The following is a 25,283-nucleotide window of genomic DNA, read 5'->3' on the forward strand; positions in this document are numbered from 1 at the left end:
ACACAAAACTCGAGCAATTGGCCATCCCCACAGGGTCAGTTTCCCCCCTCCCTGCCCAACCTTGCATTCTGAAGCCTGACCACCTGTGGTCCATCAAACCCTATCTATGACCTGAGCCTGTTGTGTTTCCAGGTAAGGACAGCATGACCCTGAGGTGCCCTTCTCATGCTACAGAGTCTGGGGCCTGGTGAGAAGCTGGGGCTGGCTTCTCCCTCCCCACCCCATGCCCTCAGCCTGTTTATCCTCCAGAAGGACCACTCTGCCCGCACAAGTGCAGTCAGACCCCTCATCTGTCTGACAGTTTTGGCCTTCGGGACTGGCCACAGAGATGCCCCCCGACCTCCAGCAGGAACCCCTTCTCCAGTCCAGTCGGGCATCCATGCCCAGCCCCAGCCCACCTGAGCCTCACAGCTGGTGTGCCAGGCCACAACTGGGGGCCGTCACACTGCCCCGGTCCATCACTCGAGAGGATAAAGCCAGATGACACGAATGAGAAAACACCCTTTTTGGAAAGAACGTTGTTCTCAGAATTTCCAAAAGAGCATTGCACAGTCATTGTAGGGAAAATTCAAAACCCTGTCCCACTTCTCTTATTCTGGTTTTCGTTCTGATTTCGAGTTATGTGGGGGGAGGGGCTCTATTCCTTTCTCAGCCTCAGAGCCTCTGAAACACCCCATAAACTATTTTCTTTTGACAAGTTTCATACCTAACAACAGAAGTTGCAAGACGAACACATTGTGGTCATACAGGTTGGGCCTAGCCTGACCGCGTCAGCACCCGGCCACATCTGGTCCCCTCTGCCGCTGGCTCCCGTCCCCATGATGGTGGAGGTGCCCCGTCCCAGCCCATCCCCCCGCATAAGCCCCGTGTCTCCTGAGAACAAGGACTTTTCCTGCGGTGACCCCAAGACAATGTTCACCTTGGGCAGGGAACCAGGCAATCCCCCCACCCAGCCCAGTGCACGCCCAAGGTCTGCCAGTCGTCCAAGCGAGGCCGGAGCCGCCGGGAGCCTTCAGCTGTCCTGTCCCTTCAACTCCATCACGGAGGGCGGTCCTGGCCCTTCGCGGCGGAGCACAGCCGCCTAGCAGGGTGTGTGCAATTGCCCGGTGGTGAGGGACGCCATGTCCCAGAGCCGCGCGTCCTCGTCAGCACAAGCCCCGGGAGGCCCGGGCGGTGCTCAGCCTGTCCTGGGCTCCGGGGGGCATCCGCGGGGCTTCCAAAGTCCTACATGATTATAGAAGACATGATTTCTTCCCCTTCCCGCTTGTCGGTAACGTGCAGGCAGATGCCGAGACCGCGCACGGGGCCCGCACGCAGCGGACCTGCCCGGACGGTGGAGGACCCGCCTGCGACCGGTCGTTCCTCCCGCGCCGCCACCTGCTCCGGGAGAGACAGCCTGCCCGCCTTCCTCCCCCTTCCTCCTGTCCAGTCCTCGCGGATCCCGGCTCCCTTCTCCGTTCTCGGGGACCCGGTCCCCGCTGGTCACCTGAGCGGCGGTGGAGCACCCTCCGCCCCAGACGGCACTGGGGCGCGGCACTACAACTCCCAGAAGGCCCCCGCGCGCATGACCCCGCGCGGCCGCCGTTGTGCCTCAAGTGCGCAGGCCTCGCGGGTCACGTGGGCGCGGCGCGGGTCACGAGAACAAACACCCGGTCGCCGCGCTTCCCGGGCCGGGCCGTCTGCCGCGGACCATGGCTAACGTGTCTAAGAAGGTGTCGTGGTCCGGCCGCGACCTGGACGACGACGAGGCGGCGCCGCTGCTGCGGAGGACGGCGCGGCCCGGGGCGCCGGCCGGGGAGAGCACGCCGCTCTTGAACGGGGCCGGGCCGGCGGCCGCCCGTCAGGTGAGGCCGGTCCGCCGGGAGAGCCCCGGGCCCGCGCCTCAGTCTCCCCGCGCCGGGAGCCGGCCTCGCCGTGGCGGGCGTGGACCAGGCCCTCCGCGCCGCTCGCACTCGGGGGTCAGCGGCTCTGGCATGCGGAGGGTGGCTCCCTCGCCGGTGGCCTTGTGCCTGGCCGGTGCTGACCGGCGCGTCGGTGCTCCGATCGCCACCCGGTGAAGAGGAGGGGATGCGCCGCGGTCGGGCGCGGGAATGGGCCCGGGGCCGTCTTCCGCACGTGGCAGCGCTGGCCTCGGAATCGAGGCCCTGGGGCTCTGGGATCTCGGGAGGGAGGAAGCTCGGGGCCGGGTGGCTGCGGGGCTCGAGGAGCAGGCCGAGCTCACCGTGACCCTGTGCTCCGAGCGCGCACGAGCTGCCGGCCGCCGGCTGCTCTCGGTAGTGCGGCGCTCTGCGGGCCCCTTCTCTGCACGCGTCCGTGCAGGGCGATCTTAGGGGTGGTGGGTGTCTCCACCGCGGTTTCCTCACCAGTTACGCGACGGGAGAGCGTGCAGACCCGCGCTCTAAGCAACAGGTCAGAGCGGTTGCGCCGCTCGGTGACTCGGGTTGCGGCTTTGCAAGCGTGCACGGGTGTTGTGTTCATTTTGAGTTAATGAGCTGTTTCTCTTCGTCGCTCGGTCTTACTCTGTTTTTGGTTGTTATTCTTGTTCCTTTTTTCTTCTCTGTCCATTAACCATTGGAACAGTCCTCAAAAAGCGGGAAGGAGGCAAACGTCAGGCCGTTTCTGTAGGGCTTATCCCCAGGTTGCCTCCCTCCCTTGGAAATGCATGAGCGTGAAAGTGCAGGTCTACTCTTTGAGTGGCATCTTGTTCGGAAATGCCCTCTGTTATCTACACGAGAAGTGACCTGAAATGGCTAATTTGGAGGGGAGGGCCTTAAGGGTGCTTTGTTATTTTTTCCTTCTAAAAGAAAGTAGCCTAGGGTCTATGAAAGGGAATCGTGAAACTGGCTTTAAGAGTCGACAGGGAAAGCGCTAGAAACATTGAGGTGGAATTTGGGTTTATCTCAGGACTGAACATGTGTTTCCCACTTTGCAAGTTGACCAAAGGAGTTGGCTTTTTTTTTTTTTTTTTTAAAGAAGAGTCTTTTGAACTCTTAAAAAAAATCATCGTTAAAAACTGTTTGCAAACTATTGCGCATTTGTGTTTAGTAACACCTGACTAGCTTCTCTTAAACAACTGAAAAAGAATTACTATGCACATACTGTGTGCCTGGCTGCCTGCAGTTTACCCAGAACAGAGGTGCAAAAGCAGCTTCCTTCTTACTGGCTGCAGGCTCGTGGAGAAGCATGCCTGGTGCTCTGTGAAGACTGAGGGGCCCCAAGGGCAGGAGAGGTACCATCGGGGTCCAGTCTTGAGTGCAAGACGCACAGGCAGTCCGACAGGTGGGAAAGAATGGAGAGCGTCCATGGGATCCTCTGTGAGTTTGGAAAGTAGATCGGAGCGGGGAGAGAGGTAGGTCAGACCTGTAGGGGACAGCTCTTGGCTTTGAATCCAGCTTTCTCTCAGGGGGAGTCCTGCAGGAAGCTGGAGATTTCAGTCTTCAGGGATCATGCAGACCGATGGCAAGGGGGAAACCGCTACGCACCCCAGGAGGCAAGCCTCGAGGCCTCTGCTGCCTCAGGGTGACCCCCTGCAGGAAGGTGAATGTGTGTGCCGCTCTGAGCAGTGCCCGTCCCAGCTGGTGGATGGTGGCCACTCCGTGGGTTAGTACCGGAGACAGCACGAAAGTGACGGTCTTTGGGTTATTGCTCACTAGGTGACCCCACTGGCAGCTGATGGGATTCCTTGATGCCAGCTTTCTTGTGGGGAAGGTGTGCTCTGGGCTCGCAGGGCAAGTTCAGAGTTGGGCTCGGGGGCACCCTAGCTCTGCAGCAGACAGTGGCCTGTGAGGTGATGCCAGTCGGGGGCCATTTGAACCAAAAGGACACCCCGGACCAACAACCATCCTATGGACACGTCCTAGTGACTCTGACGTGGGAGCTCATCTTGGCCACCTCCCGGCCCTTTGGGGTTTCTTGCCCGACACCCAGAGTGGGATGGTGGTGGCGTGGGCACAGCAGAGCCGGCCAGCCTCCTGAAGCTGTTGCTTGGGGAGGCATGTGCCATGTGGCTGCCTGGCAGGCTGCTGAGTGCCCCACCGAGAGAAGCATGGCCCTGGGCAGGAGAGACCTGGCCGCCCTGAGCTAAGCCTCCACCTGCCCCGGAGCAGCTGTTCAGAGGCCCCTGTGGGCTGCTCTTCCCTTTGTCAGGCCCCTGGGCCCAACATGCTGGAGCAGGGGGTCATGGTGAGTTACCAGAGCGTCACTGCCATTCAGCCGCTGGGAGAGGGTGAGGTCAGCCAGCAAGTCATTGTCATGTGTGTGGGCAGCGGGAAGCGGAGCATTTCCAGAGCTTCTGCAGGGAATTCTCAGGCAGAAACAGACGCTCTGGAGGCGGAGGGTGGGATAGCCGTGGAGTTGGTGACTGTGGGACATTTCCAGGGCCCACGGCTTCGGGAAGCTCCTCCTGAGACACTTGGCAGCACGGGGTGGGGATAGGACTCTCAGGTTTAGAATCCGTTCTAAGGATCCAGCTTCTTTGGGAACTGGCTTACTTCTGTGTCCTGCCCATACAGCTGGGGCCCCAGACCACAGACTGGAGTGCCAGGGGCAGCAGAGGCGGCGCTCATGGGTGGCTCATCTGTCGTCCTCACCGGCCCCTCGAACTGTGCTCTGCAGTAAGCGAGCACCCCATCTTCCTCCGAGGTGGCTCTTAGCACCGGGCTCAGCTCCTCCTGGAGGTCCCTCCTCGCTCTCTGCCCACCCATGGCCTCGCTGGTAGGGTTGGGGTGGGCTGCCTGAGGGCTGCCCAGGTCTGTGTCCCTCCTGCCTTGGGTTTCACCTGTGCGGGGTCAGTGAGAGCTGAGGGACAGGACTGGGCCCAGGCCTAGACTGAGGGTCCTGGGACTGCGCCCCCCCCCCCCCACAGCGCAGTCCTTCTCCTCACTGGGGTGGGGTTCAGCCTACAGGCCTCCTCGTCAGCCTGACCTCACAGGCTTCCTCACGTTTGCAGTTACCCTGTTCATGGGCGTCTGTGTGCTTAGCCTGGAAGCCTGTGGCTGCTGGAGCCCCGTGTCCTCCGTGCTGAGCGTGGAGCCTGGAGGCTGCGGGAACACACACCGGTCCAGCGGGACAGGTCATGGCCTTGGGATTGTTTGTAAACTTGGTTTTACTGTGAGTGAGAACATACAACAGAATTCACCGCCATGACCAGCGCACAGCTCCCTGCACTCAGAGGCCTGCATGCTGTTGTGTAACTGTCCCGCCAGCTCCCTGGGGAACTGGGCCGCCTTGCACAACTGAAACTGTCCCCATGAAACACCCAGCACCCGCCCCTACCCAGGCCCTGGGGCCCACCCTTCTGCTTTCCCTCTCTGTAAACCTGACTGTTCTAGAAGTCTCACACTGTGGCATGTGTGTCTTTTTGTGACAGGCGGCTTTCTTCAACATAATGTGCCCGAGACTCGTCCCTGTTCCCCGTGGTAGCAGGTTGCAGAATTTCCTTCCTTTTCAAGGCCCTGCGACCTTCTGCTGCCCGGGTGGGCCCTGGCCGGTTTTCCCACTCATCTGTCAGGGGACGCTGGTGTCGTTTCCAGCCCTTGGCTGATGTGAGTCACATGGGTTCCCACGTCCAGGGGTTGGATTCCTGGGTCACGTGGTCATCCCGTGTCTTTGAGGACATGCCAGGGGTCGGATCACTGGGGCACGTGGTCATCCCACACTGCTCTCCACAGCTGCTGTGCCGCCGTGCACCCACCCAGCGTGCTTCCGGCCCCCTCCCTGGCTCACGCTGCGCTGGGGGCAGCATGTCCTTGTGGTTCGGCTGCTGGTGTCAAGTGTGTTTTCATGTGCTTATTGGCTGTGCGTGTGTCACCGTTGGAGACGTGTCTTCAGGTCCTCTGCCCACTGTTTCTTTTCTTTTCTTTTTTTTTTCCCCCCACTGTTTCTTACCAGGTTGTTTTGTTGACTTCAGTTCCTGACGTGAGGCAGGTGTTAACTCCTTTCGGGTGCGCGATCTGTAGTACGTTCTCCCGTCATGCGGGCTGCCTTTCCTTCCACTCTGTTGTCTCCCGTGACACACAGAAGTTTCTCAGTTTGCTGTGGCCATCCCGTTTTTTAATGTTTACAGATAAGTGTGGATTTGAAGGAAGTTGACAAGGCCACACAGAGAGGGCCTATGCGCCTTCCCCAGGTTCCTCCATGGCTTCCGGCCCACAAAACGGTAGCACCGAGTGGACACTGGGACGTCAGCATGGGCACATGGGCACCCTCTGCCCTTGACCTTGTGTCTGCATCCGTGCTACCGTGGTCAGCGTGCAGAGTGCAGGCCTCGGCACGGAGCTCTCTTGTCTTGCCTCTAGGTCGCCCCTCCCGCACCCAACCTTCTCCCATTCCCCCGGGCCCGACGTTTTGAGGTTGGGTCAGTGCGGCTGCTCAGTGTGTAATTTGTGGGATTGGCCACTTTTCCTCGGCATCAGTCCCCAGAGCCTCTGTCTGGCCTCTTGTACGTGTTGTAGTTTGAGGAGCTGGTACGTGATCTAACCTGTGTTCAAGGGGAAGACACAGACACCTCGAGGAGATCACTGAGCTCTAAATCAGCTTGCTTCACCACAAAAGATATTTTCTGGAAGATGCACGTACAGCCCAAAGAGAGAAGCGGGGGCGGGGGGGAGAAGGGAGGGGCCGCCACCTCCCAGTTGAGGCATGCCCTCCTGGGGTGCCGCCCTGCTGGTGTCCTCTGGTCAAGGGCTAAGGGCCTGTATCCCCTGAGCCAGTAAGTCTGTGCTGACTAGACTGTTCGTTTTTTTTTTTTCTTTTGGAAGATTTTATTTGTTAGCGAGAAAAAGAGAGCAGGGACAGAGGAAGAAGCAGGCTGCAGGTAGGGAGCCCTGTGTGGGACTCGATCCCAGGACCCTGGGATCATGACCTGAGTGGAAGGCAGATGCTTCGTTGACTGACAGGGGACAGGCATCCCCTGACCTGACCGTTCTTGTCACACCTCTCCCAAGGTTGCCGCGTGGCTCTTGAAAACTGCAGAGGCGAGAGGAGATGTGTGATGGGTCCTGACTTTGGGTCCCTTGTTGCGGAGGGGTGACGGTCCCATGTAACCGAGCTTCTTTCCTGGTCACTGGTGGAGGCGTTGGAAGTGATTAGCCTTTCTCTATGGCTCCGTCTGCCGGTTCGGGGTGTGGATCCCGTCACACTGTCCACGTGGCCTGGCCTTGCTCAGTGGGGTCTGTCCATCTGTGCACCCCGTCTGGCTGGCCGGTCTGTGTGTACAGACATATCCCCGGGGATGTGCATTTGGTGTTGCTGTGGCCAAGCTGCGGGCTGGGTGGTGGCCCAGACCCCTTCCTGCTCACACGTATCCTGTCAGTGGAGCAGAGGTGGCAGCCAGCTTGAGAACGGGGGTTCCTTGCGGGGCCAGCACGGTGGCCAGCAGGGATAGTTCTCCTGGAGTCGGCGGTTTGGGGACACTGTCGGTGTTTTTAAAGAGAAATGGGTTTCTCTCCGCCACCCCCGGTCGCTGGCTCTCGGTATGCGTGTGTGAAGGGCGCCCATCTGTGCGCGGGGAGCATGGCGATGCCTGCGTGCACACGCGGCTCAGAAGGCCCCCTGGTGGGGCAAGCATGTGCAGCCCGAGCCTGCGGACTGTGCATACTGCAGCGCCCTGCTTGGGCAGTTGGTACGTCAGGCGCGGCGAGAGGTCGGGCGAGAACACGTACATGCAGCGACACACGGGGATGCAAGTGCTGCCGTCACGGGGCTCCTGTTCCCACGTGAGGGGTCCAGCAGGGAGACCGGCGCTATGGGGTGCAGGGTGAGCTGACTGCTGAGCTGCTGGTGTGGCAGGAGGAGGGTCATCTGCTCCCGGCTGAACCCATGGGGCTGTGGTTCCGGGGGCCGGTGTGGGTGTCGCGGTCATGGAGGGCCGCAGGGTAAACGACAGGGCACCCAGCTCCACCTGCGCTGCCGAGGAACCCCGGGTCGGGCTTCCATGCAGCATCTGGGATGTACCGACCCCAATTGAAACAGGTTTCACGGCAACGCACACCTGCCGGGCGCCTGTGTTCTGCTTCCCAGGCCTCTGCCATGCGGTGCGTGTGAGGATAGTCAAGTGCCTGCCTGTCTGTCCCCGGGGACTGACGGGAGTGTGGCTGTGTGTCTGGAGGGCCTGCCTGGAAGCCGGGGACGGCTCCCTGCCTGCCGGAGCCCCTCAGTCTCATGATGAGGGGACTCGGGAAGTGGCTTGGGTGGGGGAATCTGGGCATGGGCAACCTTCCGATCTCATCCCCAGAGTTGGCAGGTGTCTGCCATTTCGGCCGTGTCTTAGGCCAAGGTAATAGGGGGCCCTGTGGGGTAAAGAAGGCCTGGGCTCATGCAGAGTCTGGACTTGTCTGGGGTCCGGCACTGGTCACATGACCTGCAGCTGAGCACCTGCAATCTCTCTTCCAGTTGCCACGTTCAGCATTCTTCCGGGTTGGACAGATGAGCAACGTGGAGCTAGACGATGAGCTGCTCGACCCGGTGAGTAGTGGATTCGCTCCACCCTGCAGCTCTCAGCCCCTGCCCACCCCCAGGAAGGTTGCGGCCCGCTCTTGTGGAGGTGCCGAGCAGAGCGCAGGGGTAAACAGCAAACAGGAAGGCGATGGACAGCAAGCAAGGCAGTGTAGAACTCGGGGACAGGTACAGGCAGCTCTGTCCGGAGCGAGAAGGCAGGTGCGGGCAGTTCCGTGCAGAGTGGGAGGGCAGGTGTGGGCAGTCTCTGCAGAGCTGGGGGACAAAATGATGAGCAGACCGTGGGCCCCCAGAGCCTGGGCAACCAAGGAAGTTGGCTCCGAGGGTCTGTGTCCCCTGAGGCTGATCTACATGAGCAGAGATGGGGCAAGTGCATGCAGGAGGTTGCCCTGAGCCTGTCCTATGCAAATGCAGGAAGCAAGGCCAGAGGAGCCGGCAGCACGTGTGGGACAGGGGCCCTGAGTGGGCAGGAGGTGGGCTCTGGGGACAGGGATCTCAGGGGTCAGGGACCTTTAGATAGGGACCTTTGGACCTTTGTCCTCTTCTCCTGCCCCTGTGCCAAGCTGTGTGGTAGCTGGCAGGGAATGTTTCTTGAGCCTGCCCTGTTCTCCAGCCTTGCACTTGACTTCCTCCCCAGGGTTTTGCGGTTCTGACCTGCCGGTGACGGCCAGCCGATCTTTCCTGCGCTGGTGGCCACGTGTATGTCTTCTTTGCAGCAACATCTCTTCACATCCTGTGCCACTCTAATCGCGTTGTTTGTATTTTTGTCGTTGGGTTACAAGAACTCTTTGTATATTAGACGTGTGTTGTTGGTCAGGTACGAAATCTGCAGACCCCGTCTTAGGGTGTCTTCTCGCTTTCTGACAGTGTTTTTGAAAGCATAGAGCCTATTTTATTTTATTTTTTAGAGAGTGGGAAGGTGCAGTAGGGGTAGAGGGAGAGGGAGATGGAATCTGGAGCAGGTTCCAGGCCCATCGCAGAGCCCGACACAGGGCTTGATCCCACGACCCTGGGATCATGACCTGAGCCGAAATCAAGAGTAGGACACTCAGCCGACTGTGGCCCCTAGGTGCCCCACAAAAGCTTTGATTGTAAGTACGTCAAGTTGTCTGTTGTGTTGTTGGTGCCGTGCTGTTGGCATCGTGTTGAAGAAGCCACTGCCTAGCCCAAGATCATAAAGATTTTCTGTTTTCTTCTGAGAGTTCTCTGACTTTAGACCTTTGATCCATTTTTCACCGATCTTGTGTTCAGTGGAGAAAAAAGGTACGAGCTCATTCGCGTGTGGGTGTCTGGACTCTCAGGACCCTCTCTCTGAAAAACCAGTCTTTCCTAATGAGTCATCTAGGCACCGTCTTAGAGAACCAGTTGGCCATGAACACGAGGGTTTCTCTCGGGGCTCTGCTTCTCTTGCACTGATGCCCGTGTCTGTCCTTGTCCCCGGGCCATGCCCTCTGGAGGACTAGGTCTTTTGTGGTGAGTTTTGAAACTAGGAAGTGAGAGTCCTCCAGCTTTGTTTTCCTTTTGCCTTTTCTGTAAGATTTTATTTACTTATTTTGAGAGAGTGCATGAGCACAAGCAGGGGGAGTGGCAGGCAGAGGGAGAAGCAGACTCCCTGCTGGGCAAGGAGCCCGACACAGGGCTCGATCTCAGGACCCCGGGATCATGACTTGAGCTGAATGCAGACGCTTCACCGGCTGAACCCCCCCAGGTGCCCCTGTTCTCCTTTTTTAGGGTCGTTTTGGCTGCTCGAGACCCTGTGCATTTCCGTGTAGTTTCAGGGCTGCCCGCCGCGGCTTCACTCCCAGTCTCCTGACGGAAGGACGCAGCATCCTTCCGTTCATTCTCGCCTCCCACTCCTCCCGGCAGCGCTCTGTGGTTGTCAGTGTACATGTGTTCCTCCGTCGAGTGTATCTGGGGAATACACTTCAGTTATTTTATTCTCGCTGCTTTTGTCACTGCAGTTCTCTGGATTTCCTTCCTGGCTGTGCTTGCAGGCGTGTGGAGAAGCCCGTGGGTTTGCGCACCAGCCTTCTGTCCTGCAGTCTTTTTGAGCACGTTATTCTGATAATTTCTTAGCGTATTTTTGGGGATTTTGTGTATGCGAGGTCATGTCATCTACCAATAGTGAGTTTCATTTCTTCCTTTCTGCTCTGGATGCCTGTTATCTCTTCTTGCCTCCCTGCCATGGTCGGAGCTCCAGGGCCATATGGAGCAGGCGGGGCCCTGGCAGGTGTCCTTGTCGTGTTCCTGATCTGAGGGAAGAAGCTTCTGTCTCTCACCGTTGATTGGGACGCTCGCCGTGGGGTTTTCCTGGACACCCTCATCAGGCTGAGGAGATTCTTTCTATTCTTACTCTGTTACGTATTCTTGTCTTGAAGGAGTGTTAGATGTTTGTTAGATCATTTTTCTGAGTCTGTTGAGATGATCGTGAGGACTTTGTCCTTTATCCTGTCGCAGCAGTGTTGACGGTTGTGAGTACCACACTGCAGATGCTGAACATGTGGGTTTCCTCAGCAATTTGCTCTCCCGTCCTCTGCAGACAGCAGCTGGGTGTCCTACAGCTTAACTCAGTTCTGACACCACTGCCAGGCATGAGTGCAGACCCCCTCCCCAGGCTGCCGGCCGGGTCCCACGAGACCGCCCCCATGTCCAGGCTGTCACCAGCTATAAGTCAGGGTTCCAGACCTCCTTGTCCAGCCATAATTTGCTAGAACGGCTCACAGAACTCAGGGAAACTGGTTCATTGTCAAGGACAGGACCCGGGAACAGCAGAAGGAAGACACCCACAGGGCGGGTGGGGTGTGGAAGGAGCACGGGGCTTCCAGGCCCTGCCCCCTGCCGGCACCCCTATGTGCCTGGAGGCTCCCATACCCCTTCCATTCTTAGGGGGCCTCGGGGCTGATGGGCTCCTCAGTCGTGGATGATAGGCTCAGTCTCAGCCCCTCCCCCTCTGCAGAGGTCACGGGTCAGGGTGTGGAGCTGAGAATCTGCCCTCTGGTCAGCCTTGATCTCTCTGGCTGGCAGCCCCCACCAGTCCCTGAGCGCATAGGGAACACCCTCTAGAGAGGCCACAGGATTTCAGACGTGGGGGCAGCACCTGGGACACAGACCAGGAACATGTATCCCACAGTTTCACAAACACCATGTCACTTGAGTTCCGGTGTATAGCTGGGATGATCCTGACCTGCCCGTGGTGCTGCAGGGCATGGGCCTGCACTTGCAGCCTCCTGGCTTCGTGGGACACACGGACATGTGCCCCCCCCCCCTTTTCCTTGCTCTGTTCCTGCGTATGCTGGTTGTCAAGTGTGCGGCTCTGCTTCTTCCTTCTGCAGGAGACGGACCCCCCTCACCCTTTCCCCAAGGAGATCCCGCACAACGAGAAGCTGTTGTCCCTCAAGTACGAGGTGGGCCTTCTCCCTCGCCGCCCCCACCCCATGCAGACCCTCGCCCCCTCGCCCCTCCCCCTTCTGCCCCATGACCCAGGAGCACCAGGGTCAGCTGTGTGTCTTGTGTGCCTTCCTGCAGAGCTTGGACTACGACAACAGTGAGAACCAGCTGTTCCTGGAGGAGGAAAGGCGCATCAACCACACGGTGAGTCTGCGCTGGTGTCCTCGCCATGCACCCTGCTCTCAGCTGCCCTCGTGCTGCCCTCTGGCCTGGGTGCAGCCCCCTCCCACCCCCTCTGGGGTCCTCCAGCCTCCGATCCTGGTTTGTGTCCTGGAGCCAGAGACGCCTAGGGACAGGGATGGGAGTGGGTGTGTTAGGTGGGTGTGGTGGAGGAGGACAGGCAGTCGTCAGCTGGGTGCCTGGGCTATCAGCCACTGACTGTGAACTGGTGGGGAAGGTCCACCGCCTCTGAGATGTTGACCAGAGGCTGCCTTCCCTGGATGCGGGGTCCCGCACGCATTGCACTGGTGGTGGCCTGCAGAACCCCTGGGGCTGGACACACCATGTCCAGAGGGGCCTGTGGTGGAGGCGCCCACACCGTGCCTGTTTCTGATGGTTGCCCTCCCCGCAGGCCTTCCGGACGGTAGAGATGAAGCGGTGGGTCATCTGTGCCATGATTGGAATCCTCACGGGCCTCGTGGCCTGCTTCATTGACATCGTGGTAGAGAACGTGGCTGGCTTGAAGTACAAGGTCGTCAAGGACAGTATCCTTTGTCCGAAGTCCCCGGCAGAGAAGGCGGCGCGGGCTCCACCGGGTGGGGCTGTGCAGCTCTGAGCCGGCTAGCGGTGAGGCCTCCCTGCCAGGCACGTTTGCCATCCTCACCGGGGAGGCGTGGCTGCGTGGGGGCATTGGGGGCCAGGGTGGTGCTACGGGCCCAGGAGGGCAGCGGGCAGGCCAGGGGTGAAGCTGCCGGTCGTCCTTGATGAGCACCAGATATCGACAAGTTCACGGAGAGGGGCGGGCTTTCCTTCTCCCTTTTGCTGTGGGCCACGCTGAACTCCGCGTTCGTGCTCGTGGGCTCTGCAATCGTCGCCTTTGTGGAGGTACGGCCGCCAGGGGGCTCCTGTGGGAGGGAACCCTGAAGCCTGTGCCAGCAAGGTCCACGCGGCTACACTGGCAGGGCCTCTGGTGCAGACATTCCGTGTTCTGGCAAAGCAGAAGGCGGCGGGGCCTCAGCAGCAGGGCTGGTCCGGGTGGAAGGGAGCACCCCTTCCTGGACTTCTCCCAGAAGCCTCCATTCCTGTGGCCTGCCTCTCTCTTGGCTTCTCCCCTGCCATGAGTGTAGCATCTGGAAGCTTCTATCTGCAGTGCCCATCTCCCACCCCTGGGACACTGGGCCTCTTTTCCGTTCAATTCCCGACCCCTCCCATGGCCTGCTCCCCGTTCCCCACCATCATCACTGCCTCTGGAATAAGAGGAAGCAGGAGAGGAACCCAGCTCCATGGGCAGCTGTCCTGTCCCGGGCACCGTGTGGCCCTGTCCGCTGGGACCCGTGGGGGCTGTAGCACCGCCGTCGCTCGGCCTGCTCAGTGCTGATCTCTCTCCTTCCAGCCGGTCGCCGCTGGCAGCGGGATCCCCCAGATTAAGTGCTTCCTGAACGGGGTGAAGATCCCCCACGTGGTCCGGCTCAAGGTGAGGCCCGGAGGCCACGCTGGGCGGGAGCTATGGTGGGTCCCCGAGCGCCTCTGGGACTTGGCCAGACCCTCCATGTGCTGCCCATGAGCGTGGGTGTGCATTTCACATAAACCTGCTTCAGAAGGGGCTAGAATTTTCTCTTACATATTGTAAATTATGTACTTGTGCTTAAACGAGGCGGCAGCTGGGCTCACCAGCCGTGTGGAACGTGTCCGTATATTCTGCGTGGTAGTTAGTATCTCAAGGTCAGAATAGCTCTGTTGGAGTGGTAGGTACTCTTTCCGTGAGTTTTTTCCTGTTTTTGTAGTTTTCCTTAACGTTCTGCTTAATATTCTTTTTTTTTTTTTTTAAAGATTTTATTTATTTACTTGACAGAGAGAAATCACAAGTAGATGGAGAGGCAGGCAGAGAGAGAGAGAGGGAAGCAGGCTCCCTGCTGAGCAGAGAGGCCCATGCGGGACTCGATCCCAGGACCCTGAGATCATGACCTGAGCCGAAGGCAGTGGCTTAACCCACTGAGCCACCCAGGCGCCCCTGCTTAATATTCTTGACAACGCCCTAATTCTGAAGAGATTGGGGCATCTAGGAGCGTGGTTCCTCCGTGGCCATCTCCAGGTGTCGGGTCGGCATGCCTCAGGTGGAGGCTTCTCTTGGCTCGTCCGGGGCGGGGTGCTCCCGGGGCCCTGGGCTGTGTTCCGGGGGTGGGGACCGGCGGTAGCAGCCTGAGGAGCAGGGCTTGTACCTGCCACATGCAGCAGGGTCCCCCTGGTGGGTGCAGGGTCAGCAAACACACCTGGGCTATGTCTAGTGAAGCAGAAGCTGCTGCTTCCGGCTTTCAGGGGTGCACAACTTCTCGGGATGAGAGATTTGAAGGTTCGAGAAGAATCAGCTGGAGCCCCATGCCTAGGATGCCCATTGTGCGGCGGCCTTCCTGTGTGCCTGCCTTGTGTCGTGGGTTCTGAGCTGGGCACTTGGTCGGATTGTGCTACACGCTCTCGGACTATACGCGGCCTTTCTTCAGAGACTTGACATGCCTTCCTTTGTGTTTAGACCCTCGTGATCAAAGTGTCCGGCGTGATCTTGTCCGTGGTGGGCGGACTGGCAGTGGGAAAGGTAACGGAACCCTGCTTGCTGCCGGTGACCCGAGGCCACTTAGTTCTCTCAGAGCCACACTTGTCTGAGGGCGGCTATCCTGTGCTTCCAGGAGGGGCCGATGATTCACTCGGGCTCCGTCATTGCCGCTGGAATTTCCCAGGGGAGGTCGACATCGCTGAAGCGAGATTTCAAGGTGCGTGCCCCCTCCCGGCGTGGACCGCCCCTGTGTGCCCAGGACCACGGCCTTGCCCGCAGCCGTGCCAGAGGCACATGGGGCCTCGGAGGAGGTCAGGGCGGCTCATGTGACGAGTGAAGACCCTGCGCTTCCAAGATCTGTTTCACAGCAATTTGCCACGTTTCCTCCCAAAGTCACCAGCATCCTGATGGGTGTTGCACTGACTTTACACGGGAATTCAGATGTTTGCGGTTTTTACAGGACAGTCTTGGGGTTTTTTTTTTTTTTAAAGTGTATTTATTTGAGAGAGACACGGCAAGAGAGGGAACACAAGCAGGGGAAGTGGGAGAGGGGGAAGCAGGCTTCCCACTGAGCAGAGAGTCTGATGTGGGGCTCGATCCCAGGACCCCGGGATCATGACCTGAGCTGAAGGCAGATGCTCAATGACTGAGCCCCCTAGGGACCCCCAGTCTTGTGTTTTTGTATCAAAGATGTCTTCAGCATCTCTTCTGTTTGGTTTTAGTCTGGTGTTCCGTGGGGTTTTGAGGTGTCTGGTGGGTCTTAGGTGGTCTGTAAAGGTTCCCCAGTGTTGCGAGCTTCCTCTCTTGGCTGTTGGCCCATGAGGGCACCTATGGTTCTGTGGTGCCACAGCTGTTCTGTGGTCTTCATGAGTCCGCATGGGTGGACCGTCCTGAGAGCCCTCTCCCGCGGGCCTGGTGTCCCTGGTGCTTGCTGACCTTGCTGTGCTCTCAGGGGTGCCCGTGGGGAGGCTACTGAAGTGAGTCCCCGTGTCCCCCTGTTGCAGATCTTTGAGTACTTCCGCAGGGACACGGAGAAGCGGGACTTTGTCTCCGCGGGAGCTGCGGCCGGCGTGTCTGCTGCATTCGGAGCCCCCGTGGGTGAGGAGGGCGGCCCACACGGGGCAAGCTGTGGTCCCTCTCGTGTGGGAGAGGGGTCTTGCTGTTTGCAGACTCTGGGGGAGGAGGAGGATGCAGGCATGTGGCCCAACAGGCCTGGCGACTGCCTCTGCCTGTCTTGGTGCCCTGGGGTCACAGGCTCCCCGGTGTGTCCTGGGGAGCACGTCAGGGCTGGGCTGCTTGCCGTTCCAGGTGGGGTCCTGTTCAGCTTGGAGGAGGGTGCCTCGTTTTGGAACCAGTTCCTGACATGGAGAATAGTAAGTGCCTGCAGAGGGCCACTCCGTCAGGCAGTGCTGTCACCTGGCCTCTGTTCACTCGAGGGACGTCTGGCTCTTGGCCCGCACTGTGGTGCCTTCCCCTGGGGTCTCCAGTTGGCTGTGCTGGGAGCCGTGCTCCTATGGGGCTGCTGTGGCCGACTCTGCCCATCGCCCGACCTGAGCTGCTTGCTGTCCTCCCGCCTCGTGTGCTCCCCCGGCAGCCATGGGCCTTGTTCGCACCTTGTCGCCCCCTTCATGGGCCCACCCAGACCCCACCACCGCACATCTCGTCCCTCAGCTTTGTCACGGCTTGGCCCCAGCACACGCTTGCCCAGCCAGGGGGGGCCAGGCACCTCCTGGATGACGGGAGGGGAGGGTCCCCTCCCATCTCCCCAGCTCCCGGCCTTCCGGCCCCGGGGCCTCCCAACACCCCCGCCTCAGGCATACTTGGCTCTGACGGTGCCCATGTTCCTCTCTGCCCACAGTTCTTTGCTTCTATGATTTCCACGTTCACCCTGAATTTTGTTCTGAGCATTTACCATGGAAACATATGGGACCTGTCCAGCCCGGGGCTTATCAATTTTGGGAGATTTGACACAGAGGTAATACACAATACTCTTGTCGTCTTGCTTTCTCTGGCTGGGGTCATGGTCACACACTTGAGGTTCATCCTGAGAGTGTGGGCTTTTGGGGAACATTTGCTCTTCGCTGCAGGGTTGAGCTCTTGGTTGTAAGTGCTGGGGGCCAGGAGGGGACGTAGGGAAGCTCACAGCTGACCTACCTGTGCAGGTCTGGAAGCCTGACACTGCTGGGGCGTCTGGGTGGTCTGCTGAGGCCACGGGCCCAGGGTGCTCATATGGTCGTGTCCACGGAGCAAGTGGGTGCTGTGCACTAGGACCCTGCTCCCATGGGCGCCGCACACAATGGACACAGCAGAGCCCTCGGGCCACTTGGGGTCACAAGATGTATTCCTGAGGTTCTTCCTCACTTGCTCACTTGTGCCCCCCTGACTGCTATTTGGCGAAAGCTCAGGCCGTCCCCACCTTCAGGTGGACGAAGACCCCGGCCGGGAGCAGGCAAAAGCCCTTAGAGGGAGGAGCGTGGTGTGCTCGGAAGCACCGTGCCTCTGTCCTGCGGACCCCTGTAGTCTGCATGAAAGTGTCGGATGGCCTGTGCGTGGGCCGATCGCGGGCCGTGTCCTTGCTTACGTCAGAGTGCAGAGGGCCGGCAGTGTTCCCACGGGCGCTCGTTCTCTCCTCCACAGACAATGGTGTACACAATCCACGAGATTCCCATCTTCATCGCCATGGGCGTAGTGGGTAAGGGCTGTCCCATGAAGAACCGCTTCCCATCCCCCTACTCAGGTGGGGGCGGAGACTTCCAGCGAGGTCAGTGTGTGGTGGGATCCGGGCCTGCCAGACCACAGGCCTGGCTCAGCTTTGACGCGGCTGGAGGGGGCTGTGGCCCCCACAGCCAGGGAGCTGTCCTCCCATGCTCTGCCCTGTGCACGCACCCCTGGGAGGGAGCCCACAGCCGGAAGACTGGAGCTCTCCCCCCGCTGGAGAAGCCCCTCGGTGGGTGCCCTTCTACAGTAGAATGAGCTCTGGACAGCACTTCTCACTCTGAAAAACCTCCTGCCCCCTGAAGGAAGGCAAAGCTTTTGAGAAATCCACTTGTGCGTGTGCTGGGCTGTGCTGACATACAGCACAGACCCTGTCCTCCTGTCCTTTCTCCTGTGTCCCTTACACGCTGTCGCCTCCTGGTCCTAGGTGGTATTCTTGGTGCCGTGTTCAATGCCTTGAATTACTGGCTGACAATGTTTCGAATCAGGTGAGAAGCCTTTGTTTTGTGCACCCGGGGTTTTCGAAATGGGCGTGTTGTGGGCTCTGTGCCCGTGGGGTTGCATGGAAGGCCACATGCTGACAGCCCTCCTTGTCAGTGGTTCATGTGTCGGGAGGCCTGGGAGGCCCTGAGCCAGGGGACACTCAGGCCTGGAGAGCAGTTCTGGGAGGTTTCGGGTTTCTCAAAATCTTTGGGTGGGCTCTGGGCTTGAGGAGGCACTTCTGTCTTCTCGTTCTCTTGCCTGGACTTAAAATGCTGTTGGCGGCGCCCAGGAGATGACCCGGTGACTGTGTGCTCTGCATCACCCTCTGTCACCCCATCCTGTCCTGTGACGAGCTCTCCTGAGACACGGACTCCAGGTGCCACCACAGCTGTTCAGCTGTGCAGCTGTCCTGAGGCTGGTCCATCCTGCTGTTTGCTCTAGGTACATCCACCGGCCCTGCCTCCAGGTGATCGAGGCCATGCTGGTGGCCGCAGTGACGGCCACGGTCGCCTTCGTGCTGATTTACTCATCCCGAGACTGCCAGCCCTTGCAGGGGAGCTCTGTGTCCTACCCGCTCCAGGTAGGAGGCCCAGGTCCAGTGGGTGGGTCTGTCAGGCAGGATGGGGCCAGAGGGTGGCCAGAAGCTGAAATCCGGCTCAAGTGGGCTTCCTGGGCCTGCTAGGCATCAGGAGAGCAGAAGTTACACTGGGTGGGTTCTCCCTGGTACTCCTCCCAGATTAGCATTCCTCCCGGGCCACACGGGGACTTCAGAATGGGGGACGGGGGGGGTGTTATAGGTGTGGACCCGAGAAGCCCCAAACATGCACAGATCTGCCACGGCATGGCCACAGCATGGCCACGGCCCATCTGGCAAACTGATCAGCAAAATGGGGTTTGTCCATAAGTGGGTGTGTTTGGCTGTGGAAAGAGCCGACGCTCTGATACGCCAGGCCGTGGCTGAAGCTCAGAAGCACCTTGGACATGGGCCAGACAGAACGGTCCGAGTGCGTGTGATGCTCTGTGTGCAAGATGCCCAGAACCGGCAAAGCCACAGAGGCCGGGCAGATGTCTGATGTCCAGGGCTGGGGGGTACCTAGGGGTCACAGAACCCGCCTCGCTCAGCCTGAGAGGGCTCAGCCCGCTGGCTCCAGGGCTCAGGTGCCGGCTGCGGAGCCCCAGAGACCCCACGTGCCCCAGCAACAGACTCCCTGTCCGGCCAGGCTCCTGTGGACTGGCCCCGCAGGCTGGACCTGCCTCTGGAGCCCTCGCCATCCCTGGGCCTGGCTCTTGGCGTCCTGCCTCTCTGAGGCCACAACCTGAGCCAACCGTCACATCGTGGACGCCAGGACCAGTCCACCCACTGGACGTTCTCTTTCCTGACCTCGCAGCTCTTCTGTGCAGACGGCGAGTACAACTCCATGGCCGCCGCCTTCTTCAACACCCCGGAGAAGAGCGTGGTCAGCCTCTTCCACGACCCCCCAGGTGCGTGCCTGAGCTCCATGCCATCAGCCACATGGGGGGTCTTGGCCCCTCCAGCCTGGTCTGAGACCGACATGCAGTCCCTGGGCCTGAGGGTTCCCTTCCAGCCAGTGTGCCCCAAGGGCAGAGGTCAACACCCTTGCCACTGTGGCGGGTGCGCTGGCAAAGGGGGTGGGAGCTCGGGTAGGCCAGGGCCTTCCCCTCCTAGAGGGCAGCTGCTGTCTCCGTCGGTGACGATGTTCCTGTCTCCCACCGAGTTTCCCTCTGGGAGTTGCTTGCATGGGCGGCCTCCAGCCCGGTGACACTCACTGGCCCCTGCGTCTCCTTTCTAAGTGACCTCCACCCCAACCATGGGGCTCAGACTCACGCTCCCCCAACTGAGCTGGCCGCGTGCCCCCAGCTGCACTCATTTTTAATTAAAAAAACAGGTTGTCAAGTGTAGAGTGCTCCTTTTCAGAGCGTCTGCCATGGTGCTGCTGTGCGCAGTGGCTCACCTCCGCCCATGGCACCAGGCCCACGAGGGTGGCTGCTGTGTGCACCTGTGGAAGCCAGCAAGTGGTCATTCTACGACATCATTTCACCTTTTCCATTTGGGGCTCTTTTAGGCCATCTCTAATTGCTCCCTGCTGTGAACAGGGTCACTGAGAACTTTCTAGTTTGTCTCTGTACGCGCGCAGCAGGTCCATGCGATTTAGCGGGAAGGTTTAAACACGGGGTGAGGCTGAGCCCTTGGTGCCCTGGGCCAGGCTGTTGGGCAGACAGCAGTTTCCTGGACTGGGTGGTCCCAGGTTTGGGTGGGTTTCTTTTGGTGCCTGGAAGTGTCTGCCCTAGACTGATGCCTGGCGGTCTACCTCCCTTGGTGTCCAGGGGTCCGCACGTCCTTCCCTTGGCCTCAGGTCAGCCCCACCTGCCAGGCCCTGTCCTCTTGCCTCAGGGACTAGGCCTCCAAGATTCTCACTGTGGCCCCTGAGGATGGGGCTACTTGGGGGAAGCGGACTGGGCAGCTGGGCATGGTGACCATGTTCCAGGTGAATCCACGAGGCAGGTCCTAGCCAGACCCCTCTCCCCTAGGCTCCTACAACCCCATGACGCTCGGCCTTTTCACCCTGGTCTACTTCTTCCTGGCCTGCTGGACCTATGGGCTGACGGTGTCCGCCGGTGTTTTCATCCCATCACTGCTCATCGGGGCCGCCTGGGGCCGGCTCTTTGGCATTTCACTGTCCTACGTTACAGGGGCTGCGGTGAGTGTGGGCTTTTCCACGCTCCAGGCCTGGGATCCAGGGCTTTCCGTGCAAGGGGACAGGTGCATCTGAGCCCCTGGTCTTTTGGCGTGGCCTCGAGTTTTCTGGCCGCTGGTGTTTGACCGAGACTGCCATCTGCAGACATGGTGCTAGAAGCATGGACCGGGGAGATACTCGGTGTGACTTGAGTGTGTGACCCAGGCGCGTGTGCCCGGCCCCTGGGGGCTAGCCTTTCTTTTTGTGTATCTTCCTTTCTCACTTCAGTCTTTGAAATAAGATTTTTAAAACCGCTGGAGGAGTCGGAGTGGGTCCCCATTGCCCGCCTGCTCCCTTTTCTAGGTCTCGCCATGCCTGTGTCATGTTTCCTCCCAGGCGTGGCTCCGATTTTCCTTTCTCAGTTGAGGGGTGATTCACGTACTGTCAGGCCTCCTGCCGTGGAAGCGTGCAGCTCGGGGGCTCTCCCCGTGCGATGGTGGTCTGCGTCACGTGTCTAGCGTCATGCCTGTGTTCCTGGTGCAGTCGCTGCCGTACCCAGCCCCCACAGCCGCTTGCCTGCCTTCTGTCTCCACGGGTTTGCTTGTCAAGGGCGTTTCCTGAGAGGAGTTGCACAGCGTGGCCAGTATGTGGCTTCACTGCTGCTGATCCACGCTGGGCCCTCTGCACACGGGGACTCTGCCGGCCTCCCTGCACACACCTGCCCTGCTTCCTTCCTTGGCACGTGGAATGTGGGCTCCTGCCGTAGCTGCCGAGTTGTCCCGTATGTGTGTGTGGCCCAGATCCTTCAGGGCCTCCTGAGCGGGGTACCCCCAGGGGGTTTCCAGGCTTCTGTTGCCATAGGTGCTACTGCAGACCACATTACCTGTGTGTGTGGATGTAGGAGTTTCTTCTAGGGTTGGTGTTGCTGGGCCCAGGGCCCGCCGCGGGGGAGTCACGTATCTCAGTGGGCTTGAGAAGGGGGCTGCCATCCCTCCGACAGCTCCTCTGTCATCCCTACAGATCTGGGCAGACCCTGGCAAATATGCCCTCATGGGAGCAGCTGCCCAGCTGGGTGAGTCCTGGCCGCCCCGTGGGTGTCCCAAGGTCAGGAGGGGGTGCCTTCTCCCTGGGGAACGGAGGGCCGCGAGTCCACCGCGTGGCATGCAGGGTCGCTGTCCCCACTCTGCAGCCTGCAGGACCAGACCACCGGGGCGAGTGGGTGGGGTGCCAGCATGGACACTGGGAGATGAGGGGGTATGCACGGAGCGGCCTCTGTGGCTGCAGCCTCCTCTGATGACCTCCCTGGGCAGGTGGGATTGTGAGGATGACCCTCAGCCTGACTGTCATCATGATGGAGGCCACCAGCAACGTGACATATGGCTTCCCCATCATGCTGGTCCTGATGACCGCCAAGATCGTGGGCGACATCTTCATCGAGGTGTGGCATATGGGAGGAGGCCTGCCTGCCTCCTCCCCTGCTCTGTGCGCCCCCACCCGCCCCCAGCGGGGAGCCTGAGACTGGGGTCTGGGAGGTGGGCAGCGGAGGGGTGGAAGGGGCCCTCCGCCGGTCTCAGCGCCGCCCGCCCCCCCCTCAGGGCCTGTACGACATGCACATCCAGCTGCAGAGCGTGCCTTTCCTGCACTGGGAGGCCCCCGTCACCTCTCACTCGCTCACCGCCAGGTATGGCCAGCAGGGTTCAGTGGACAGCAGACATTCCTGGGAGGTTGGGGAGGGCGCACTGGTGTCTGGATGTCCGGGTGGCGGGCCCCCTGGCTCCTCGTCCCCGGTTTCCTGTGTCTGGCAGCTTCCTGCCTGTCGAGCCTCCGTCTGGGCGAAGAGAGGATATTAGTCATGTGGTCGCTTGCGGCGAGGCCACAGCAGACACTCTTGCCCAGGGAGGTGATGAGCACACCGGTCACCTGCCTGCGGAGGAGGGAGAAGGTGGGCGTCATTGTGGACATTCTCAGCAACACAGCGTCCAATCACAACGGGTTTCCTGTGGTGGAATTTGCTGGCGACAACCAGGTACCTGGGGCCCCCGGGTGCAGGTGGTTGTCCGGCCCATACGTGTACGTGGCCTCAGCTTTAGCACATGGAGTGGAAACCCTGTGTGGGCCCATGGATCTCACGTCCACCAGCTGCAAAGGAATGGGGTCCTGTGGCCAGGAGACCACGGCCTGGGAGCTGCTGACTGCCGGTCAGGGCTGCCGGCACCCACGCATTTTGGGGTCTGACTCCACGCTGTGCCGTCAGCCAGGGTGTTGGGGCGGTGACCTGTGTCGGAAGCGGTGCGGACGGATGTGGGCGGGTGGCGGGGTGGGTCTCACCACGGCCTCTTGCCGCCCCAGCCTCTGGGCAGCGGTGAGCAAGTGCGGGCAAAGTGCCCGCGGCAGGCTGGCTCCAGAGCTGGCAGCCACGCGTTGAGGGGAGCCTGGTGGGGTTTCCCGCAGTGGACGTCTGCAATCACAGCACGGAGCCCTCGTGGCTGGAAGGGTTTCAGTCTTGGCTCCTCACAGATGAGGTCTCTTTCCACAGCCAGCCCGGCTGCAGGGCTTGATCCTGCGCTCTCAGCTCATCGTCCTCCTGAAGCACAAGGTAGCTGCTGGCCACTCGGGGGGTTGGGGGCCGAGGGGGTGGTGGCTCGTGGCTCTGACGCCCGCCGCTGCAGGTGTTTGTGGAGCGCTCCAGCATGGGCCTGGTGCGGCGGCGGCTGAGGCTGAAGGACTTCCGAGACGCCTACCCACGCTTCCCGCCCATCCAGTCCATCCACGTGTCGCAGGACGAGCGCGAGTGCACCATGGACCTCTCAGAGTTCATGAACCCCTCGCCCTACACGGTGCCCCAGGTACTGCCGCGGGCCGCGGCCGGGGATGGGCGGCTTGGGCACGTGGCTGTGGGGCAGGGGCAGGGGAGGGGGCCACCAGCGGCCCCGGGCTCTGTTGGAGGTGCCACCCTTCTCGGATGGGCCCGGCAGGGGTTGCTCAGCAGCGTGCCTGCCCCCTTTGCAGGACGCGTCCCTCCCGCGCGTGTTCAAGCTGTTCCGGGCTCTCGGCCTCCGGCACCTGGTGGTAGTGGACAACTGCAACCAGGTGAGTAGCCGCAGTATCCTGGCTGCCCTGGTTGCACTTGGGCGCGTGGCTGTGGGGCAGGGGCAGGGGCAGGGGAGGGGGCCACAGGGATCTGCTCTCAGCCCCTGGACGGGGGTGGGTGGGTGGGGGGTTGTGCAAGGCTCAATACCCAGACCGGCCAGGTGTCTGACCCTGGGGCTCCCCCTCATGGTGCTGCCCCCTGCAGGGCATGGGGCTGGGTTTCCACGACTGCAAGAGGCTGCTGCCAGCCCCTGCCCCGGCTTTGCTCCCGCAGGTGGTTGGACTGGTGACCAGGAAGGACCTGGCCAGGTACCGCCTCGGGAGGGGGGGCCTGGAGGAGCTGGCCCTGGCCCAGACGTGAGCCCCGCCCCCCGCGCCCCCTCGCTCCCTGGGGCAGCGGTGGATGCGGCATCCCCCAGTGCTCGGGGCACGCGTGTGTCTGTGTGTCTGTGCGCGTGTGAGATGGCGGGCGGGCCCCTTGCTGCGGCTGCGCCGTCTGCTCCCCTGCGGGCTGGCCCGGGAGGACCACGCCGTCTGCACTTCACCGGCTGGGGCCTGGGGGACTCGCAGCTCTCAAAGAGGCCCTCAGCCTTGTCCCTTCCACTCCGTCTTCAACCTTGAGGTGATAGGGCTGCACCTGGAGGCGGGCACCCTGGGGAGCAGACGCGGCAGCAGGCTCTAGAAGGAGGCCAGCTGTTTCGCAGACTTGCCACACGGCCCTCCAGGGTCTTGGCTGGAGAGAATGCTGAGAACCATCCGTGGGTCTGAACGGCTCCGTCACCCCGACATCAGGACTGATGGCTGTCGCCTGTGTGCACCGAGAGACTGGCACTTCTGAGGGGGGGGCGGCTCCCACTGGCCTTCAAGGACCCTTGGCCCAGGGCCACTTTTTGGGGCAGCTCTGGTCCCGGTCCTGGGGCAGGTGGACTCTGGGATGGGCCAGTGGGCCTGGAGCAAGGACACTCTGCTTCTCCTGTGTCCCCAGGACCCCAGGGAACTCTTTCTGGAGGTGATTCCTTGGACTGCTTCTGAGACAAGGCTACCTGGCTGCCACTGTGGCAGAGCCTGGGGGCAGGGGCAGTCGTCCATCTTGGTTTGGGCCCCTTTTAAGGGAGTGGGGCCTTCAAAAGCCAGTCCCTTCCTGGCAGGAGCCCTCTGGGGGACACAGGGTGACGAACGTTTTGGGGGCTCTGGAAGGGAGAAATAAAAGAATCATATCAGGACGGCCAGTGCTGGCTCCCTGGTTCCTGCCCAGCACACGCCACGGTCCAGCAGTCGGGGCTTTGCAGGCCGCTAACCAGGGGCATCCGGGACGGGGCAGCCTTGACCCCCCGGAGGGGACGGAGGCAGTTGTGGCAGATGCTTGTCTGTGGGATATCTTAGCACTGGACTCTGGACCCCCGGGGGCCCTCAGTCTGGGTGCTGTTCTGAGCTGTGGGGTGCAGAAAGGCCCCCAGACCAGGGCTGACTTTGGAATAGTTGCCTTGTCCTGGGGAAGGCCCAGTCTGCCCTCAGTGAGCGAGCCTGGCTTACTGGGCGCAGGGATCAGGTCCGCGCTGGCCTGACCTGGGGTGGGAAAGCAGGGACATAGTGATTCATGGTGATGACATTTTGAGCCAGCCACAGGGTCCCCATGGGGGAAATAAAACACTGGAAACTTGCACCTGTCTCTGTTCACTTTCTCACTGGCC

At 60.6% G+C, this 25,283-nt stretch overlaps 1 protein-coding gene across 3 annotated transcripts; it reads left to right on the top strand.

Moving 5' to 3' along the window:
- The first annotated feature begins 1,101 nt into the window (after positions 1-1,101).
- CLCN7 (chloride voltage-gated channel 7) lies at positions 1,102-25,253 on the top strand. Of its 3 annotated transcripts, XM_082713837.1 has the most exons (25): positions 1,620-1,844; positions 8,392-8,463; positions 11,787-11,858; positions 11,980-12,045; positions 12,473-12,605; positions 12,836-12,945; positions 13,454-13,534; positions 14,588-14,650; positions 14,742-14,825; positions 15,613-15,706; positions 15,917-15,981; positions 16,467-16,583; positions 17,246-17,300; positions 17,751-17,811; positions 18,248-18,386; positions 19,195-19,288; positions 20,357-20,526; positions 21,523-21,574; positions 21,813-21,940; positions 22,098-22,183; positions 22,399-22,528; positions 23,039-23,098; positions 23,172-23,348; positions 23,512-23,592; positions 23,867-25,253. In XM_082713837.1, exons 1-25 carry the CDS (start codon positions 1,692-1,694, stop codon positions 23,951-23,953), a joined length of 2,430 nt encoding a protein of 809 aa, XP_082569963.1. In that variant the 5' UTR covers positions 1,620-1,691; the 3' UTR covers positions 23,954-25,253. The 3 variants fall into 3 exon arrangements, with proteins under 3 accessions (XP_082569964.1, XP_082569963.1, XP_082569965.1); XM_082713838.1 differs by lacking the exon at positions 8,392-8,463 and having other exon boundaries at positions 1,102-1,844; XM_082713839.1 differs by lacking the exons at positions 1,620-1,844; positions 8,392-8,463 and adding an exon at positions 3,092-3,349.
- Positions 25,254-25,283: the final 30 nt, after the last annotated feature.

This window comes from Mustela nivalis, assembly GCF_964662115.1.
Source record: "Mustela nivalis genome assembly, chromosome: 19".
Taxonomy (NCBI): Eukaryota; Metazoa; Chordata; class Mammalia; order Carnivora; family Mustelidae; genus Mustela; species Mustela nivalis.

What these genes read in the sequence shown, in the direction of transcription:
- CLCN7 (XM_082713837.1), top strand. Translation starts at nt 1,692, where the DNA reads ATGGCTAACGTGTCTAAGAAGGTGTCGTGGTCCGGCCGCGACCTGGAC. An exon ending in TTGGGAGATTTGACACAGAG is followed by an intron (nt 16,584 to 17,245) that starts GTAATACACAAT and finishes TCTCCTCCACAG; the next exon opens with ACAATGGTGTACACAATCCA. An exon ending in GGGAGCAGCTGCCCAGCTGG is followed by an intron (nt 21,575 to 21,812) that starts GTGAGTCCTGGC and finishes CTCCCTGGGCAG; the next exon opens with GTGGGATTGTGAGGATGACC.